This window comes from Trachemys scripta, chromosome 7 (assembly GCF_013100865.1).
Source record: "Trachemys scripta elegans isolate TJP31775 chromosome 7, CAS_Tse_1.0, whole genome shotgun sequence".
NCBI classification, from domain to species: Eukaryota; Metazoa; Chordata; order Testudines; family Emydidae; genus Trachemys; species Trachemys scripta.
Genome location: NC_048304.1, coordinates 63,025,713 through 63,045,721, shown reverse-complemented (window position 1 = coordinate 63,045,721; position 20,009 = coordinate 63,025,713). Strand labels below are relative to the sequence as shown.

Here is a 20,009-nt window from a genome sequence, read left to right as displayed (position 1 = left end):
CCGATTGTGGGGGCTGCATCTGCCAGAGAGGTGTTTATCATTATACACAGCTCCAAATCCAGGCATGTTGGTTGTGTTGCTCTCAGTGTCACAAAGGGGCGTGGGGAGGGGCTTTATCAGAGTGGACCCGGCTGGCTTTGACACTTCTCCCAGCTTTCTATTCCTTTTATGGTTGCATTTTAGTTACTGTCACGAACCAAGTATACAACGCCATATTATCCCCTGGGGACAAGATGTCTTCAGCAGATTTGAACATCATGAAGAAAAGTGCCTACGCAGCAGTGAAAGTGGACCCCGACGGAGACTATTATACCCCCGGCACATTTGAACTGGAGCGGCTCTTCTGGAAAGGCAGCCCAAAGTACACTCACGTCAATGAAGTCTGGCCTAATCTCTACATAGGAGACGAGTAAGTGATAAACACAACCCACCAATGGAGCCACAAGGGTTCCTACCCCACACTCTGTTAGCCAGCACATAGGCTGCTGCTGGCAGCCCAAAGCAGTGCTCAGTATAGGAATAAGGCAGCTTCAGCCCTTTTCAGGATACACAAAAGCAAAGATTTCCCCTTCTAGTTTTCAAGCACCACAGCCCAAAGAAAAGGTTTTCATAGCCATGTAGGCATCTCTCCTTACCAAGGATTACAGTAATGGTGCAATAGTGACAGCAGGACAGGCTGCAGCATTTGTGGGTAGTCATGTACTATTTTTAGATGGTTAATTTCAAGGAGTAATTTGTCATTTATTACCAAGTGACAGTCCCTCGGTCATGTTGAGTGAAGGGCACAGGCTGAGTGCACAGAACCATGGGTGGGAGTGGCTTTAACCTGAAATGGAATTGTTGGAAGTGATTGAAGAGTCTTCCCAAAAGCTGGAAACATTTCAGTGTTGGCAAGTCACAGCCTGGCTGGGGGCAGGGGAGTGTGTCAAGGAGGAACAGGGGGGCTCTTGTGCATTAAAACTGTCCATGCATTAAACAAATTTGTCCTTATTCATAGGACTAGGCTACTTTGAACTCGTTCTCAGCTGCAGGGTGCATCTCACTGCTCTTAGCAAATGAACGTGAAAGCACAGGATTAATCTGGAAATGGCTATAATATTCTGTTATACAGAACTGGCTCCATACACAGACAATCAAACCTGTCTGCAGAGCAGGAGAGCTTTTCTTAACCCTTAGGCACTATTGGTCGAATTCCCATTTTCCCCCTACTCCCTTCCCTAATGGGATATTTATTTTACATCATTACTAAAAGGCAAAAGCTGCAGCCCCACCAACTCCAAAGTATTCATAATATTTTTAAAAGGTCCTAAATTCATCTCCTGCCAGATTATAAAAGTGGAAAGATAAACAGCTTTTTAAAAAAGTTATTTGAGTCCCAATATTGTTGACCAATTAATTCTGTGGCACCAGAAGCAGTAGAAAGACCCACCTGAGAGATCTGGGCTATAAGCATCCAGAGGCTAACACTTTACAGAAGAATTTTTTCCCCCCAAGTGTGGTGATGGTCTGGCCAACAAGCTCAGGGACAAGGGGGGGAAGTGGGGAGTGATTTTTGTTTCATGCTAGATTTTTTTTAACCCAAAATTCAGCAAAAGCAAAATGGGCTCTGTTAAATTCACCTGGCACTTTCTTTTCCCTTCCGGAATTATTTTTAACGTAATAGGTGGAAGTATTCTTCACTTGTCTTTGTGATGAGTCTTCAACTCTGCCCCTTTGAGCTGGTCCAGAGAGGCCCAAGTGGCCAATCAGAACATTCAGGGTCCCTAGACACAGGCCACCATCTACCAACGGTTATTTTTCCAACCACAATTGTTTCTGTAATTCTGCCTTGTTACACTTCGAATTTGAACATCTATAAGACAAATGCTAAGAATAAAGCACTTGTCCACTAGAGCAATTGATCAGGGAAACAGAACAGAAGCCCCACTACTTTACATGAGAATATTCAGAGATACGTTGTTCACTTAGCTGGGGTTGGCTGTTGAGAGTGTGCTCTGCCCCCCAAAAGATACTCTAACTCCTAAGAAAATGGGGCAAGCTTTTAAGAATAGGTGGGAAAGGGTCACATAATGGCAGCACTGCAGGTAAAAGCCATTGGGTCAGAAGACCTTGCTAGCCCATCCCTGAAGCATGGGCTTCACAATGAAACATTTCCCCCTCCCTATTAGAGGCAGGGAAAGAAAGCCATATAAGAAGGAGAGATGATTGAGGATCAAGGGGGAAAGGAAAGAAATAAAGGAGGAATGGAAACAGATGAGGCCCAGCTTCACTAGGCTGATGGCCCACAAAAAATTAATTCTTTAGCTAGGGCTCCAGTTCACATAGGGTCCAGCCTCCAGTCGTCAAGGATTTGGGATATGAACTGATCACCAGGCAGGACTCTGGCCCCATTACTGGAACAAGGTGGCAGTTAGGCATTTAATTCTAAGCAGATGAAGTCCAGGATAATGGGGCCATAATAATCCATGTATACACAACTCCACATGCTGGCACATTGGCAGTGCAGCTCTCAGTGTCCAAAGTGTCTTTATTAGAGTGGAACTGATTTGCTTTGACACTTCACCCAGCTTTATGTTCCCTTTTAGTTATTTTTATGTCCTACGCCAGGGGTGGCCAACCTGTGGTTCCAGAGCCACATGCGGCTCTTCAGAAGTTAATATGTTGCTCCTTGTTTAGGCACCGGCTCCGGGACTGGAGCTACAGGCGCCAACTTTCCAGTGTGCCGGGGGGTGCTCACTGCTCAACCCCTGGCTCTGCCACTGCTCCTGCCCCCACTCCACCCCTTCCCCTGAGCCTGCCGTGCCCTCGCTCCTCTCCCTCCCCCCCACGAGCCTCCTGCACGCCACGAAACAGCTGATTGATGGGGCTGCCGGTGGGTGAGAGGCATTGGGAGCGGGGGTGGGGGGGAGCTGATGGGAGGATGCTGGCATATTACTGTGGCTCTTTGGCAATGTACATTGGTAAATTCTGGCTCCTTCTCAGGCTCAGGTTGGCCACCCCGTCCTAAGCATTGAACACAAGATAAGCCCCTTGGGACAAGATGACCTTATTTGTGACCAACAGCTTCCGACCTCAACTCATCAGTGAGCCTCGTTTTAGTTGAAGAACTGGTCACCAAATAGCTACTGTGGAAAAGGCAACAGATGTCAGGTTCATTTTGGATCCTTATCAACCAGGCTAAATTAAGAAGAATTTAGTGGCATGCTCATTACAAATCAAGTGTACACACACATACAGAGTTTATCTTCAGAGCCTCCACATCTGGGCCTCATTCCTACCTTCTGCATTTATGAGGTTAACAGCCACTGCTTATAGAATCATAGAATCATAGAATATCAGAGTTGGAAGGGACCTCAAGAGGTCATCTAGTCCAACCCCCTGCTCAAAGCAGGACCAATTCCCAGCTAAATCATCCCAGCCAGGGCTTTGTCAAGCCGGGCCTTAAAAACCTCCAAGGAAGGAGACTCTACCACCTCCCTAGGTAACGCATTCCAGTGTTTCACCACCCTCCTAGTGAAATAGTTTTTCCTGATATCCAACCTGGACCTCCCCCACTGCAACTTGAGACCATTGCTCCTTGTTCTGTCATCTGCCACCACTGAGAACAGCCAATTCATTATCCTGACTACATAACCACAGCATTATTCTAATGCAACACAGGCTATCATGGAGCCCTGTGAGGCCACTCATTCCTTTTGTTACAGGACTCCGCTGCAGCTGTTTCCCAGAGGCAATGAAATCCCCATGAGGCCTGTCAGGCCCAGAATAATCAAAGCCTCAAGTTTAACATCCTGTGTTCAGCTCCAATTGACATTTTCTTCCAGTTCTAAAGACTTTTAAGACCAGACCTTGGAGATGATAGGAGCCTCCAAGTGACAGGATCAGAAATAGGCTTTTGGTTCATCCATGACCAGGATTAGTAACATGTAGATCATCTTTGATAGGATAGGGAGCTGCTTTGTTTTGTTTCCTTCTTTTAACAGCACTGTTCGATGTGAGGCACATGTCTTCTTCAGGTGGCCTGGTTGGCTGATCCACAGCCATAGGGTACAACCAAAGCACAAGCAAAACTGGTGCTCAGAGGGAAACCCAGCTCCTAGTGCAGAGCCAGAAAGTAGAGATGGTAGCTACCAAATTGCCCATCACTATGGCTGTGATTCTGTGTTAGATCCAAAACTAAAAAAGGCCCATTTTCTGGTTCTAGAGTACCATTCACAAGCTTTCAGCTAAAGATGATGGTGGTCTCCTAAGATCTTGGCCTCATCTGACCTCATCCCTAGCTCTGATTAGGCCTCAAGGTCTGAACCCTAGCTGGAACCTAATCTATATCTGAAAACTGTCTCATTGGCCTGTCTCTACCAAAAAGAGAAACTAGTCAAGAGATCCCTCCTTACATAATACATTTTAAGACTAACTTCCAGCTGCAAAGCAGAGTCAAACTCCTGTAGGTTTGGTGAAAGGGAGTTTTCTCTATAGTTCAGCTGGTAGAGCTGACAACCATGCTTGCTACGAGGGGTGTGGTCTGAGAACTGACTCAGGCAATTAAGTGTGCAGGTAGCACACATGGAGAGAGAGGAGACTGTGCTAATCAGGGCCAGCTCTGGCTTTTTTGCCGCCCTAGGCAAAAAAGCCACCCGCCGCCACTCCCCCCCTCAGCGCGGCAGGGGAGGGCGCCGAGCCAGGCCGCGGGCCCGCAATCCCCAACCGGCCGGAGCACCGGGGGGAGGGTGGCGAGCCCGCCGCGGCTCCGCTCTCCCCAGCGGCCAGAGTGCCAGGAGCAGGGCGGAGAGCCCGGCTGGGGCTTTCTGCTCTCCCCGGTGGCCAGAGCACCGGGGGGAGGGTGGAGAGCCCCCGGCCGGGGCTCTCCGCTCTCCCTGGAGACCAGAGTGCCGGGAGGAGGGCGGAGAGCCCCCGGCAGCCAGAGTGCTGGGGGGAGGGCGGCGAGCCCGCCGCGGCTCTTCGCTCTCCCCGACCGGCCGGAGCACTGGGGGGAGGGCAGTGAGCCCGGCCGGGGCCCGCTCTCCCCGACCAACCGGAGCGCCGGGGGGAGGGCAGCGAGCCCGGTCGCCGCCCCGCTCTCTGGCCAGAGTGCCCCGCCGTGCCGCCCCGCTCCAGGTGCCGCCCCAAGCACATGCTTGGTGGGCTGGTGCCTGGAGCCGGCCCTGGTGCTAATTAAGCACACACTGAGTGTTTAGCCACCCATTGATTGACTCCCTCCCCTTCCTGAAGGATTTTGTCTGGCAAAGTGATGTGGCTACGTATCAAGAGAAATGCCATTTGGATTAGTTCAGAGGAAATCAGATGGGAATTGGCTCAGTGCAATGCACAGGTACTTCAAACTGTTTAGAACATATGAACTCTTAGGACATCCACTGGTATTAATCACATAAAAATAGAAACATTCTAGGTCGTATTGAAAGTGACCCAGGAGATAGAAATATGTACACAGAATGGAGAGGGTGTGGGATCATTTTATTTTAAAAAGAAAGAGACACACATGTTGGAAGGTTTCATTGTAATATTAGCATAGTTATCTGCCAGTCTTAGCGGAGGCTTTATGAGCTGGAAGGTAAATATGTAACTCTATACAAAAAAATCTCTCAGGGACAAAGTGATGATATGGACTTGAGCTTTAAATGCCAAGATACAAGCAGCACTGGCAGTTTACCCTGCCAGTCCTCCTCACAAATCATTTTGGTCTCCAGCTGATTTGCAACAGTTGAAGCAATAAGGAAGAGTGTCAAAGTCTGAAATTAATTGTCTATGTCAAAAATGTTTCAAAACTCTCATGCTTTTGATGTGGGGAAGGTTAAGAGGAGTTTCCTTGCCTATCACAGCATCTACAAAACCTCAGTCAGTGGATTTGCTTTGGGCACTGGATTGCTCAGTGAACCCTGGCTTTCCCCACTCAGCAACTGATGAGTTCCTCTGGTTGTGAAGAACTTGCTAGGTAGTTTGCAGAGGGAAAAAAATTGCTCCAATTCATGCATCTGTGAAGACAAGGCAATGCCTTGTGGGGGACAAATGCTACATTATCTCTACTTAATCTGCAGCCAGCAGTGCTACTCTAGATGCAGGAGAAGTTGCGGAAACTTTAGGCCCAGTATTAGTGGAGATTGTCAACACCTGCCTTAGTAATGGCAGGTTGCAGACCACACTTAAGGAAACAGAGGTACTGTCTATATTCAGGAATTCCTCATTTGACACTGAACATCTGGCAAATTAGTGCCCTGCCCCTAGCCTTCCCTTGGTGGTTGAAAATACTTGAAAATTTATGAAGAGACAATTCCTTCCACAGTATCTCATTGCCTCAGATTTTCTTAACCCTTGTCAATCCGAGTATTAACTTGAGTATGATACAAACTAAGAAAGCAGCTGTTTGTGTTGCTTAATGATCTCCCTCAAGTGCTGGATAAAAGATGAGTGTCCATAATGCTATTAGATACACCAGCCGCCTAGTGAGATAGCACTGACTATGAAATGCTGTTGACTTACCTGGGGGCTATAGGAGGAGTAGATAGTGTTGCTCTGTGCATTTCTTGTTGAGTGATCTCAGAGGGTAGACTTTGCTTCCTGCAGGGCACTCAGAGGTTTTCACAGGGCTCCATCTTGTCCCTCCCCATTTAACACGTGTGTGAGGCCATTGGGAGGGTGAATGGAGAATCATGGTGGTGTCTTCAGTATGTGGATGACACCTGGCTTGTGTTTCTGTCTCTTCTGACCAGATGGCGCGGTTGAGCATCTTCCCCAGTGTCTGGCTGAGACTAAAGCACGAATGAAGGCTGGGTTATTGGTGCTCATGAGGGAGGTGCCAATGAGAGCGGTGGTGATGGTGGGTTGGGGTAAACAAGAGAAAGGGAAGGGCAGTATTATTTTATTTTGCAATAAGGGTTAGCTAACTGTTGCTGGGATGAAATAGAATTTGTAGCAGGACTCTTTTTGCTATGAACTTTTATTTTAAATGAAGATCACAAGCCTGGATGGGCACCATCTTTTTGTCCTTGTATAAATCTTAAAGAAATAAGTACTATTCTTCAAAGAAATGGCTGCAATTGAATTATATTTTTGATTGGGCCATTTCCCCCCAACTCAGTACTAGGCAACATGTTCTGAGGTGTGCATATAATCTAAAGTAAAAAGGGATTTCATCTTCTATTTTCCCCATATGAGGGTCATTCCCATCTCAAGCACCTCCTTTTGTCACAGAACTTTACAAACACATTGATGGGTCCATCTGCCTCATATTCCACTATAGAAGCCCTGATTTTGTAAAGAGCTGAGCCCCTGCTCAAAGGTTTTGCTGCGTAAGGATGGACTTAAGCGTATGCTCAAAGTCAAGCGTGTGCTCAAGTGCTTTGCTGAATCAAGGCCACCGTACCCAGTATATCTCTTGTTATTAAAAGGCCTGGTGGGTTTCTACTCAGGGACCCAAACTTTCCTCAATGCCTCCCTTCCTAGATTGAGCTGTATTGTCACTTTCCTAATTATCTCCCAATACAGTACTTCACCTTCCCTGCTCTGAAGTGCATTCAAGGCAGACATTGAAGATCATAATGGCTTATGCCATGTAAAAAGAAATCAAGCGCTAAAACCCAGATGGCCCAGAAGAGTAAAATGAAAGCAATTGGAGGATGTCAGATGCTGATAGTTTCACCTACGCTGGGCATTTAGAGCGAACTTTTCCTGGCATTGTGGCTTTATGTTCAATTATTACCAGAGAAATAGAAATATCTATCACATTTACAAGGCAATAGCATCACATAGGGAGGGAGTAAGATAGAAAACTCTTAGCTGGACTATTAAACTCAGGTGGAGAGCTAATTGCAAGAGGAAGAACTTCTGTGTCATGTGCTAGCTCAAAACAAATTAAAGATTGAATTATAAACCCTTGAACAAGGTTTATAATTCACACTAACAGCCTTTGTGTGGCCCTAGCTCACTAGCTGCCTTACACAATTGGTGTTGGGAGGTATTCATGTTTTACATACTCTTTCCTTTCATCTAAAATGCTATTACTACAGTAGCAGTGTAAGAAGAAGATGGAACAAAAGGAAACACACACACGTTGTGATATACCCAAGAGTTCTAATGATGTTAAAACACAAAGGCACTAAACTATGAACTGAGATTTTCACAAGTGACTCATGATTGTCGGTGCTTCTACAGGTATATCTACACCAAAGTTTTGGGTTGTGCTGTAAATCAACCCAACTGCTTACCAATTATCTTGAGTTAATTGAGATGCTTGTAAATTCTAGTGTGTGCACTGCACAAATATTTGTTCCTGGTCATGGTTGTATGAGCTACGACTGGGAACACTATTTGCATTCAGAAATGTGCATGAGCTTCTACATCAGAATTTACAATCATGTTAGTTATCTCAAGATCATTGACAATCAAAGCGACCAAGTGGCACCTTATAGACTAACAGACGAATTGGAGCATAAGCTTTCGTGGGTGAATACTCACTTCCTCAGATACAATCAAGTCACTTCAGTTAAAGCAAGACCAAAACCTATCACTACTATTTATTATTTGTAGAACCTAGGAGCCCGAGGTACAGACCAGGATCCATTGTACTTGGTGCTGTATAAACAGAAAGAAAATAGTTTCTGCCCCAAACAGCTTAGAAACTAAGTATAAGAGAAGAGACCACAGATGGAGACAGACAGATGGGGGCATGCAAGGAAACAATGAGACATTATTAGTCAGTATGATCAGCAGTGGTCTCACCTTGCCAGCAGCCTCTCTGTTGTAAAGGGCCTACAGTTGCCAATTTTGGTTGGACACATTCCTGGAGTGTTCATCACATGGCAATCTTTAGTTAAAAATTGATTTTTAGTTCCTGGAGACTCCAGGGCAATCCTGGAGGATTGGCAACCCTAAAAGGGGCCGATTATCAAAGGGCTAATCTGCAGCACGTTCTGAAAATTCTTTATGCTATCTCAAGTTGGGCATTCAAAATCACTAGGCACTTTTGAAAAATCTTGGCCTGAGGACCTGATCCTTTGTTACTATGAATGGCAAAACTTCAGTTTAAGCCAAAAGGAGTAGGTTATAAATACAGAACCTCTTGCTATCGGAGGGAAGAGGTCCTGTTAAGGACCTAACACAGCTTAGTTACTGGAAAGGGAAATCACACCATTTAAGCTTGCTGGAGCTCTCTAAAGAAGAAAGCAAAACAGCATACGAGGTGGAAGCAGTGGCTGTGGAGTGATTTAACCATTTATATTTTTCACAAAGATAGCATGCTCAATGCTGTACAGAACAAAGGCACAAAGTCCTGGCCCTGCAGAATATGCAACATACTAGAAATCGTAGGAAAAGTTCCTGGTATAAGCCTTCTACAGAAATTACAACTAACCCTTTCCGACGGAGGCAGCCAAACCCATATTGAGGCATCTAAATACATAGTCTTACCTGCAGAGGTGCAGAGAGCTCACAACTGGATCTGCAGGTGTGCAGTACCACTGAAAGTCAGGCATTTATTAAGGCACCAGTTCAGTAAAGCATATGCTTAAATTCCACTGAAGTAAGTGCAATCTAAGCACGTGCTTAAGTGCTTTGCTAAACTGGCATCTTAATGCCCAGAAATGGATCTGAATGCTTAACTTTGAGCACTCACGTTTGAAAGTTTTCTAGTTTTAGCAGCTAAAGAAGGAACGGTTTGATCTGGGCCCATATTAAACAACTGGTTATGGGACAGGCAGCAGTGGGAATAAATGGCCTTTTCTGTGGTAACCTTGCCTGCAAAAGGTCAGTTCTGAACTCGAACAAGTCCATAGAAGAGCACTCAATACAGCAGTTTAAAGCAGTTGACCCGAGAGGCTAAGCTAAGAGGAAGGCGAGGATGACAGACAATTTAACATCAGCCTGCACAAAGCACTAAAGAGCACGATAGAGAATAATCCTTCATTGGCAGGATGATGGGCTAGACAGACCTCAGAATGTCTCTTCTGTATCTTATATCTGTGATTAATTCAGAGCAGAAGAGGGACTCACAATGATAACAGATTTGTTTATCACACCGTAAGCATTTGTAATGTTTAAGATGGATCAGTTGCTCCTCTTCGTCCAATCTCAACTGACAGAATGGCTACATGAATAAATACGTACCCAATATGCCTCTGCTAATATAAGGAGTTAGTCCAAACTGATCAAGAAAAATTATACTAAAGCTTCAGGACATAAGATAGTCAACAGCAGGCATCAGGAAGGAACTTCATCCTCTAGCCCCAGCCTCAAAATATGCTTTCCCACGACACCTTGGGAAAAAGGAAGGGCAAAGAGGAGTGCTTTCCACTGAAACTTCAGGTATTGTCTATTGCCAGGATACTGCAGTACGTATACCAGTGGGCAGCTCCAATAGCATAGACCCCCATGTCTGTAAATCTAAAGAGCCCTGGGAGGTTTCATTTATGTACTGTAAGGAGAAGTAGAATGGAAGTGACTATGCAGATATAGAAATACCAGGCTAATCTGGGAGTGGCTATGATAAACCCTGTGTTAACCCTTGGGCTTGCCCAGAACACACTAAATGTTTTCCGGAGCCTGAGCAGACGCTGACTTATCTGAGCACTAATGCAGTTAATAAAAAAGCACTGTGCCTTCACTCTGACAAACGAGACTCCTGTGTGCTCACTAAACATTACGGCCACTGAACACTTAAATGCGAGATCTCAGAGCCATGCAACACACTATAACTAAGGCTCTCTACTGGTATAATATCTGCATCTAAGTTGGTTGCAGTGTTGTTGTAGCTGAGTTTGTCCCAGGATAGGAGATGCAAAAGCTTTTGAGCTACAGAGATCTCTTCTTCAAGTCCTTTGCAGCTCAAAAGCTTGCCTCTCTCACCAGCAGAAGTTGGTCCACTGAAAGATATTACCTCACCAACTTGTCTAATATTTGTATTTAAGGCATTAATTTCTGACAGTCTCCTGAGAACCCAGTCAAGGAAATAGGAAAATTACATCCCAGATGAATGTTGCAGTGTCAAATGTTAATATGTCTGTTATGTGGCCTATTGTTTGGCATTGTCTCTGTTCAGAACAATAACAATGTACATTGTTTAATTCAACTGCTATTTATTAGATTGAGCTGCATTTGCAGAATCCAAATTTGAATTTACCTCTCATGGACAGTAAATCTTTATTTTTCCATTGACCTTGACTACAATGTGGCCCTACTTGCTATTCAGCAAGGATTCCACTTGCAGGGGTTCTAACTGAGCACAGAATTTTTAACTGAAAGCATCATTTCATTGCGCAAGGGCGGGGGGTGTTTGGGAACCACCACAAAATGAAACCTGAAAGCAGAATCTGTGTTTCACCTCAGGCATGGCAGACTCAAGAGAGTAGGCTAAGTCACCTGCCCTGGCCTTCTCCCCAGAAACCTATTTCATCTTCTTTTTAAAGTCAGGGTCAGCTTTAGAAACATAGAATATCAGGGTTGGAAGGGACCTCAGGAGGTCATCTAGTCCAACCCCCTGCTCAAAGCAGGACCAATTCCCAACTAAATCATCCCAGCCAGGGCTTTGTCAAGCCTGACCTTAAAAACCTCTAAGGAAGGAGATTCCACCACCTCCCTAGGTAACCCATTCCAGTGCTTCACCACCCTCCTAGTGAAAAAGGTTTTCCTAATATCCAACCTAGACCTCCCCCACTGCAACTTGAGACCATTACTCCTTGTTCTGTCATCTGGTACCACTGAGAACTGAACTCTAGGCACCAACGTTCCAAGCATGTGCTTGGGACGGCACTTTTCAAGGGGCGGCACTTGATTTGTTTTTGCTTTGGTGGCGGCACTCCACCCCCCGTTTTTTTCTTTTTTTGCTTGGGGTGGCAAAAAACCTGGAGCTAGCCCTGTTTAAAGTATCAATCTTTTTGATAGTATTGTAACAGAGTTACTCTGTGCTCGCTAGGTCTCTATGTGGGGCACATCTACACGGAGCCCCCAAGGAGCGGGGCACTCAAGTTGTATGAACTGTAAATAATTTCTCAGTTCACTGGGAATTCTGAAAAAAAAAAATCATCTTGGGTTGATCCGAAAACAAATTATTTTTGAAATTTTCAGCAAATCAAGTAGTCAGAAAAAAAAAAGGTTTTGGGTCAAATGAAACATTTTGTTCAACATTGGCTGAAATGTTTTGATTCTGAGCATTTTAAATGTTTTTAAATTTATAAAAATAAAACTGAAGTAAATTTTGAAAGTCATTTTGAATCAAAAAACGTGAAACAGTTAGTATAGAAATGAAATGTTTAAATTTGTTTGGAATTATTTTTAGTTTTATTTTCCTCTGAATCAGTTTGACATATTCTACACAAAGCCACAAAATGCTCAACCAAAATCCGCATTTTTCCCCAAAAAATTTCAGTCGAAAAATTTCACCCAGTTCTGTGGCTCCTCCCAACTCTCTCGGGAAGTAGCTCTGAGAGGAAGTTCACGGGGGTGAGCATACTTCCTGCCTCGGGGAGTAGATGAAAGTGTGTTTGAGCAGTAGCGTCAGCAGGAGACTGCACTGACTTTGAGCTCTCCTCCAATAACAATTCTGTGTCTCTATTGTTCACTGAGCGGCAATGTAATTGTTCTGGGGACTCTTGCTAGATTGTGCTAACCCACCAAAACAAAGAGCCCATGGTAACAAGAGTAGAAACTGACCGCACAGTCTTACCATGTATAAAACACACTGCTGCTAAACAATGCTCTTGTGTGGGAGCAATTAGAGCTATGTGCCTTGATGCAACAGCAGCTCTTCTGCATCCCTCAAGGAATTCTCAACCACACTTGTGTGCGCTTGGGTACAGCGGAGTACAATTAGAATTTCCTTTTTGTATCTGCTAGCCAACAGGGTTAGGAAGAAAGGATAAAGGATTCATATTAAAAACATAAGAACAGCCATACTGGGTCCTTATAGTCTTTACAGGGCCCAACTGTTTGCTGGGTGTTTGTACAGCGCCTAGCACAGTGGGGCCCTGATCCATGACTAGGGCTCCTAAGCACGAGGGCCACATTAATAATGATAAGAACAACCTATTGTTATTTATTAACAGGTTTACTGAAGGTTGGACTGCCACTAGTCCTGCCCTCAGCACGCCTGGGTGCCTGAGCATGGAAAGGGAAGCATTAGCTTTGCACATCCTGACCAGTTTAAGAAGCTTGAATATTTTCAGTTTCATTACCACCCCCAGCCAATAGATTCCCCCTCATCCCAGGCACCAATTCCTCTTCACTCCAGAAGTAGGAAGTACCCCCTTTTACTTCTCTAAAGAGGTTACAGCTCTAAATCAATGGCTGATATGTGACCTTCGGGTATAGTGCTTTTGTCTTGAGACACCTTAATGTGATCCGTTAGTACATGGCAGCAAGGAGGAGGCTGACAGAGCTTCTAAACCCTCTGGACACATGAGCATGAACAAGTTTTTTCCTCTAAGTGTAGAAGGGAAAAATCCTAGCGGTTGCCTTTCTTTCAGAGGTAGTAAGAGCCATGTGAACCCTAGCTGAATTTAATCCTCATTTGTAACTGACTCTTTGATTAGTCCTGTCATATTAAATGATGGGAGAGAATGTGTCAGATGGTTAGAGCCAGGGAGTGGGAGGAAGGATTAATGGGTTCTATTTCTAGCTCTGCCGCTCACTCAGTTTGCGACTTGGACAAATCAACTTAACCTCTCTGTAGCTCAAGCTTCCCCCCCGTAAAATGGGTAGAACCAATAACAGCTCACAGCATATGGCTGCTAGGCAGCTCAGTTTGTTTGTGACATCCTGGGATGAAAGGTATTGTGTAAAGGCAGGGGATCAGACTGTTTTTTTTCTGAAGTATCGTCAGTGTTGTTGTGGTTTATCACTTGCGAAATAAGAGAAATATTTCTGAGCGGATGCAGCATGAGAGAACTCCATTCACACACCTGACAGTGATGTTTGTTTAACAGGAAAACTGCATTAGATCGCTACAGCCTTGAGAAAGCCGGCTTTACTCACATCCTCAATGCAGCCCATGGCCGGTGGAATGTGGACACAGGACCAGATTACTACAGTGACATGGCCATTGAGTACCATGGGGTAGAAGCAGATGATCTCACCACCTTCAACCTCAGCCAGTTCTTTTATTCAGCTGCTGAATTCATTGAAGCTGCACTCCAAGATCAGAGAAGTAAGGAGGGGGCAGAGTACGGTCAGAAAGACCTTGTTTGCTACAGTTGATTTCAGTGCACATGAGTATTCATCAAAAGTAGCCACTCCCAGGGGTGAAACAGGCAGAGACAGTCAAGGACCACCGGCAGAGGACAAACAAGCAATGGCTAATAATGGAACTGGTCATTTCAGGAAAGTCAATGCTGGTATAGGGTTCAGGTCATCTCACAGCCAGGTCAGCCATTCAAATCAATGGGATTTGGTAGCAATCCAAGAGTCCTTACCTCCTGATGTGCCAATGTTAAGCAGCTATCTTCCTGGCAGACGGGTGTTCCTAGCACAAGCAGCACTCATTTTACACTCCTATGAAGCAATCTCAGGAGGAAAGTCGTGAACTCAATGGGCCACAGAGCTAGTCTGCCATTCTTAGAGGTGGTCCCTTTCCAGTTAGCTGTGAGGCCTATTAGCTGGGCATCTGCCCAGGCTGTACTTATCCTGCGTATGTAGGACTCCAGTCTCCAAGCCTGTCACTTCAACATTTCTTACACTAAAGCATTAGGTTTGCTATAGAGACATATCAAAGCACTTTAGTACTTTTGCCATCAGATCATCTCCAAGCTGTAACAGGGATTTATTTTTGTCATCTTCCAAGCCGTGGGAGACTGAAATCACTTTGACAGCACAGATCTGGAAACATTAGTTAAAGCCTTTGTAATTTCCCAGCTTGATTACTACACTTCATTATTTGCTGACCTCCAGCAGCGTTCTAGCTAAGGGTTTAAGCTGATGTGAAGCACCACAGCCGCGACCCCACACTGTCTTTCAACATTTACTCCGGTTCTTATTTTTAAAAAAAAAATCTCAACAGGGTGTTTTACCAGGAGCCAGCAGAGAAACTTAAGATCCTCCTGCTGACCTACAAAGCCTTTAATATCAGAGGGCCACATATCAAGTTTCCAACCTCTTGTCAACTTGTGTTCTTGGCTGTTTAGATCAGCAGCTGCTGGTTACCTGGCATACCCCCAATAACCAGCCAGGTCTTAAGCTTTCAACAAGTACAGTCCTCAGCTACAGAATTTGCCCCTTATTAAGGCAGAAAGACAATAAATCATCACTATTTTAAAACTGAAGTGCCAGTAGCATTATGTGTTGCTTTAAGATTTTATGTTCTTAGAAGGAAGAGAGGTCCATAGGTAAAGGAAGCTACTTAAAATTGACAAAACTCCACCCAAGTACTGCTTCTGGAAAGGGTGGGGGAATAGTTAGATTTTCTGGGTGGCTGAAAGCATCTGATCTCTAGCCTCACTGCTAATCACATTCCTAGAGAGGGACTTAGGCCTAAGAGCTTGTCTACACAAACATGTAGTTTGTGGCAAGCTGGGGTGTGAATCTAGCCCACACTACCCTGCCACAGATTAACTATCTGCGTGCTCCCTGCTGACACGCGTTGAGTTCATTAGAATGCTTTGCTCCAGTCTTCTTTAAAATAGGACTTGTTAACAGTTCTTTAAAGCACTTTGAGCATGTGCCAGCAGGGTGCACCCGGACAACTAGTCCACTGCAGGTTTGTGTGGGGTACAGTCACACCCCAACATGCCACGAACAAAATGTTTGTGCAGACAAGTCCTTAATAGCTTTTACTTCCCCATCCCGCAGCCTTCCCTTCCTGTTCCCGCATCACAGCATGAAAAACATGGTAAACACACAGAAGTCAAGAGAGAAGGACTGTTTCAACAGCACTACATTAAAGTGCACAAGCAGGGTCTACATGAACCTGTTAGTGCACAGCACACTAGTGCACTTTAGAAATCAAAGCCCTGTCGTGCGCATTGCTGCTCCATATAGACAAGCCCTGAGAAGTCTAGTGTGCCTTGTGAACTGATAAATGGTAGGGGGAGAGACTCAAAGCAGTTTGCAAGGCTCAAGCTTCAAAGCTTCCAGTTTAAAGGCTGTATCAAACACTCATGAAGTCTTGCGGCTCGACCAAGCATCAATGCAGCAATGAAACAGAAGCCCGACTCAGAGAATGGAATGATTCACTTATTAAAAATACTTCTGAATTCAAGAGTAACTAAATGTGTAACACTGACACTTCTGTATGTAGCTGTTCTTCTGGCTGCTGAATTGGTAAGATGTTTGAATAATAAGGACAGAGAGTTGTTTTGTTCTTACATACACTAGCGATATAAAGATAACCATTGCCTGTAGTAGCCCTGGAGAAGAGAGGACAAGAATGCAAATAAATTCATGTTGGGGAAACAAGGGGCACGGAATACATGTTATTCATACTGCAGCCAAGTATGGCACCATTAAGCCTCACCTTCTTGTCCAGATGGGGATGGTCATTTTAATACATTCAATCAAACATACACTTGCAATAGATTTACGGCCTTTTTTTGCTGATACAGCGGTTTCAGAAGTATTGAAGTGTGCATTTTCCCTATTCAAATAGTGGACTACTGACATAGGACATGTGAAGAGATAAGAGGCAGTTAGCCAAGCAGCACGTACTCCCATCAGTTCAAGGGATCAGCCTTAAAGAAAGCTTACACAAGAGTACATAACTACCCTGTTCAATAAAGACCAGTCTCTGTTTAGCCACCTAGCATAGCAAGCTGACACTTCTTTCACATGCTTAAGTTAATTCCAGGCATCCTAGGAGTATAACCACCCAGCATGTTTGTCTTGTTAATGCCCCTCAGATTCCTAACCCAGACTTTGGAGTAAGTAGTAGAGAAAGGATGGTTCAGGGGCCAGGACACTAGCTTGGGAAACCTAGGTTTGATTCTTTGCCCTGCCACAGACTTGCTGTATGACCCCAGGCAAATCACTTAGTCTTTCTTTGCCCTGGCTCCCCATCTGTATGATGGAGATAATAGCACTTCCTGACCTCCCAGAGGGGTTGTGAGGATAAATACAGTAAGATTGTGAGGCATCCAGATACTATGGCCATACAAGGAGCTCAGCAAGATAGATTAGCACTCCAAAGCATTTGAACAGCAACACACAAACGGGCATCACTTCACACACTGCACAATTGGGCCCTGCAGGACAGGGAAAGTCCCCATCTTTATCAAAAGTCCTCCAGGATCTTTAATGTTCACACACAGCAGACAGGTTCTCCATTCTTGCAATTTCGACATGCGCATTTTTCTCCCTCTTTACATGACATAAAATACAGGTTCTCCTCTTGCCACTGATGCCCAGAAAGTTCTTCTTTGTTTCCCAGCTCCGCAAGCAAAGCCTTTATCCCTCAGCCTTCCCCTCCTGTCAGTTATTTACTCCACCATTCTGCCCCATTTACAAACCGGAGGCTCGAGCAAGAATGAAGGGCTGAACAAATGGGAGTTTTCATCTGTTTCAAATATTCAGAGTAACGATAGAAGGGATTATCATTCTCTGTTATCAGTGAGGCTGGAAATCTGCCATGATTCCTCTACAACTATCTGCTGGGATTAGGATGCAAGCTGTGACCATTAATCCCCTTGTGCTGGCAGTTCTTGATGTGTCCATGACACAGCAGTGCTGCTCCTGCCAGGAAATCATTCCCTCCACTCGCAGCATCAAGGAACGAATTGCTAGGAGTCGAAGCCTGGCCCCGGGTGTAGCCGACAAAGTAAAAATGCCTCTGGCCTTGCAATGGTGTTCGTGGTGTTATTTGACCATAGGAGGTTGTGGTAGACAGGACTTCTGATGCTGCCTTTATCAGGTACACTGATTTAAAATAACTCCATGGCAGCTAGTCTCAGAGCCCAGGTCTACGGACTTAGGCTCCTGGGGCTCACACTACAGCGCTGCAACTAGTAGTGTAGACATTCCTGCTAGGACTGGAGCTCGGGCTCTGAGACCCATCCTCCTCGCCAGGTTTCAGAGCCTGAGCAGGATCTCTCCTGCCATACACAAGCGCAAGTCGGTTAACCCAGGCTCTGAGACTTGCAAAACTCCACCCCAGCTTTTCTCCTCCCAGTGTTTTGTAGCCCAGAAGCCTTCGCATCAGTTCCTGCAGCACACGGAAGGGCCCAGTACCACTCACTTTCCTCCACCAGCCCCTGGCTGCTGCCAGTGGGGGACATCCCACTCTCATTCATTTGCCTTACAGCAGCCCCGAGAGGCTCTGGCAGAGACTGACACCTCATTGTGCTAGAGCTGTCTACACGCAGTAAGAGACAGCCCCGATCCCAAGAGCTAAAATCTAACCAGACAAGATGAACAGGGTGGGATGAAAGGAATTGTCATCCCCAGATGAGACTCAGGGGGATTAAGTGATTCGTCCAAGGTCACACCAAAAGTCTGAGGCAGAGCAGGGAACTAACTACTGAGTCATCCTTCCTCTCTGGCCCCTGGTATTCATAGAATCCTAGGACTGGAAGGGACCTTGAGCAGTCATCTAGTCCAGTCCCCTGCACTCATGGCAGGATGAAGTATTATATTACTAAGTATTAGTAGGGAGCAACTGGACACATTCTTTTCATCCTCCTGGAGGGCATGAGTATCTGGTTCATCAGCACCTCGCTGGCACTGGACCTCTGCCTCCTAATTCTGCCCCCCACCCAGAGAGCACACACTCCTTGATTCAGCAGAATGAGTAAAGCACAGTAAATCATGGATCAGTGGGAGCCCAATAAAGGGGAGGCTGTAGCTTGGCTTAGCTGGCTACCTACTGTCGCATTGCAGCCCATCCTGCCTGGCTGTAAATTGGCAATCCTCCAGTTAAAGCGTTAGGAGATCCAGATTCTATAATGGGACTCACTGGGTGACCTTGGGCAAGTTACTTGACCTCTCTGTGCTTCACAGTCCCTGCCTGTACAAGAGGATGGTATTTACCTGCCCTGCAAGGAGGCTGTAAAGCATATTAATGGCTGTGAAGCACTAAGGTCTCTGGGCGGAAGGCCCGAGAGAAGGGGAGAGTGTTTATTATTGGTAAATCTAAAAGCCTTCTCTGTATTTGCTCTCTTCACTTGTGCAGACAAGATCTTGGTTCATTGTGCCATGGGACGCAGCCGATCCGCCACCTTGGTCTTGGCTTACCTGATGATTTACAAGAACATGACAGTGGTTGATGCCATTGAGCAAGTGCTGCAGCACCGATGCATCCTCCCAAACCGTGGCTTCCTGAAACAGCTGAGAGAACTGGACATAAAGCTGGCGCTGGAGAGGACAAATGCCAAGAACGACATCCAAGTCAATGGAGAGGAGCATGGCACAGAGATCTAGCATTCCTCATGCCCTGTGGTTACTGGAAAAACACCTAGCAAGAGAAAACTGGAGTTGGAAAACAATACTGTCAAAAGTCCTTTGTTATAAGTCCAGAGGGAAGAATCAATAGCATCTGAAATGCCTTAAAGGGAATCTCAGGTTGGAGACAAGATAAATGGAGAGAGGAAGCAATCTCGTTAGGGAGCGTAACACAGAATCCCCTCATTTTAGTGCTGTTCTTCAGGGCTCTGCTGTACAGAAGAGAAAAAGGAGGGACTTGTGATGGAAGGCAGTGGCGCTATAAGAACTATAAGGGTGGTGCCCAGTACGTAAAGGATCGGGTAAGCGTGCAAGTCCATGAACTGCGATTCAAGCCCAGCTGCTCCTGCTGCCCTATTACAATAAATGTTGAACAGCTGTTATTTTAATACCATTTGTGAGGGGCTAATTTATCCCACAGCAAACCCACATGTAAAGCCTGACACACTTACTTAAATATAACCACCCCATGGCACAAGTACATTTATTATACATGTCATAAGGTGTTAGCTGAATAAGGAAGCATGAGCCCAGCTTCACCTGTGTTGCCTTGGGTTAGCAGAACCTTTCCACATAGTGACACATCCTATGATAACTGCCAGTTCAGCACTCACTAGTTTGTGAGTCCATGCTGTAGGATCTAG

The 20,009-nt window shown here is 45.4% G+C and overlaps 1 protein-coding gene across 1 annotated transcript; it reads left to right on the top strand.

Annotated features, from left to right (window-relative positions):
• The first annotated feature begins 233 nt into the window (after positions 1–233).
• DUPD1 (dual specificity phosphatase and pro isomerase domain containing 1) lies at positions 234–19,344 on the top strand. Its single transcript, XM_034777300.1, has 3 exons — positions 234–409; positions 13,929–14,149; positions 19,097–19,344. Exons 1-3 carry the CDS (start codon positions 234–236, stop codon positions 19,342–19,344), a joined length of 645 nt encoding a protein of 214 aa, XP_034633191.1.
• Positions 19,345–20,009: the final 665 nt, after the last annotated feature.

Excerpts from the sequence above, each read along its gene's own strand:
- DUPD1 (XM_034777300.1), top strand. The coding sequence starts at position 234 with ATGTCTTCAGCAGATTTGAACATCATGAAGAAAAGTGCCTACGCAGCA. Across the intron at positions 410-13,928 it reads AATCTCTACATAGGAGACGA|GAAAACTGCATTAGATCGCT; the intron begins GTAAGTGATAAA and ends TTTGTTTAACAG. Across the intron at positions 14,150-19,096 it reads TGCACTCCAAGATCAGAGAA|ACAAGATCTTGGTTCATTGT; the intron begins GTAAGGAGGGGG and ends TCACTTGTGCAG.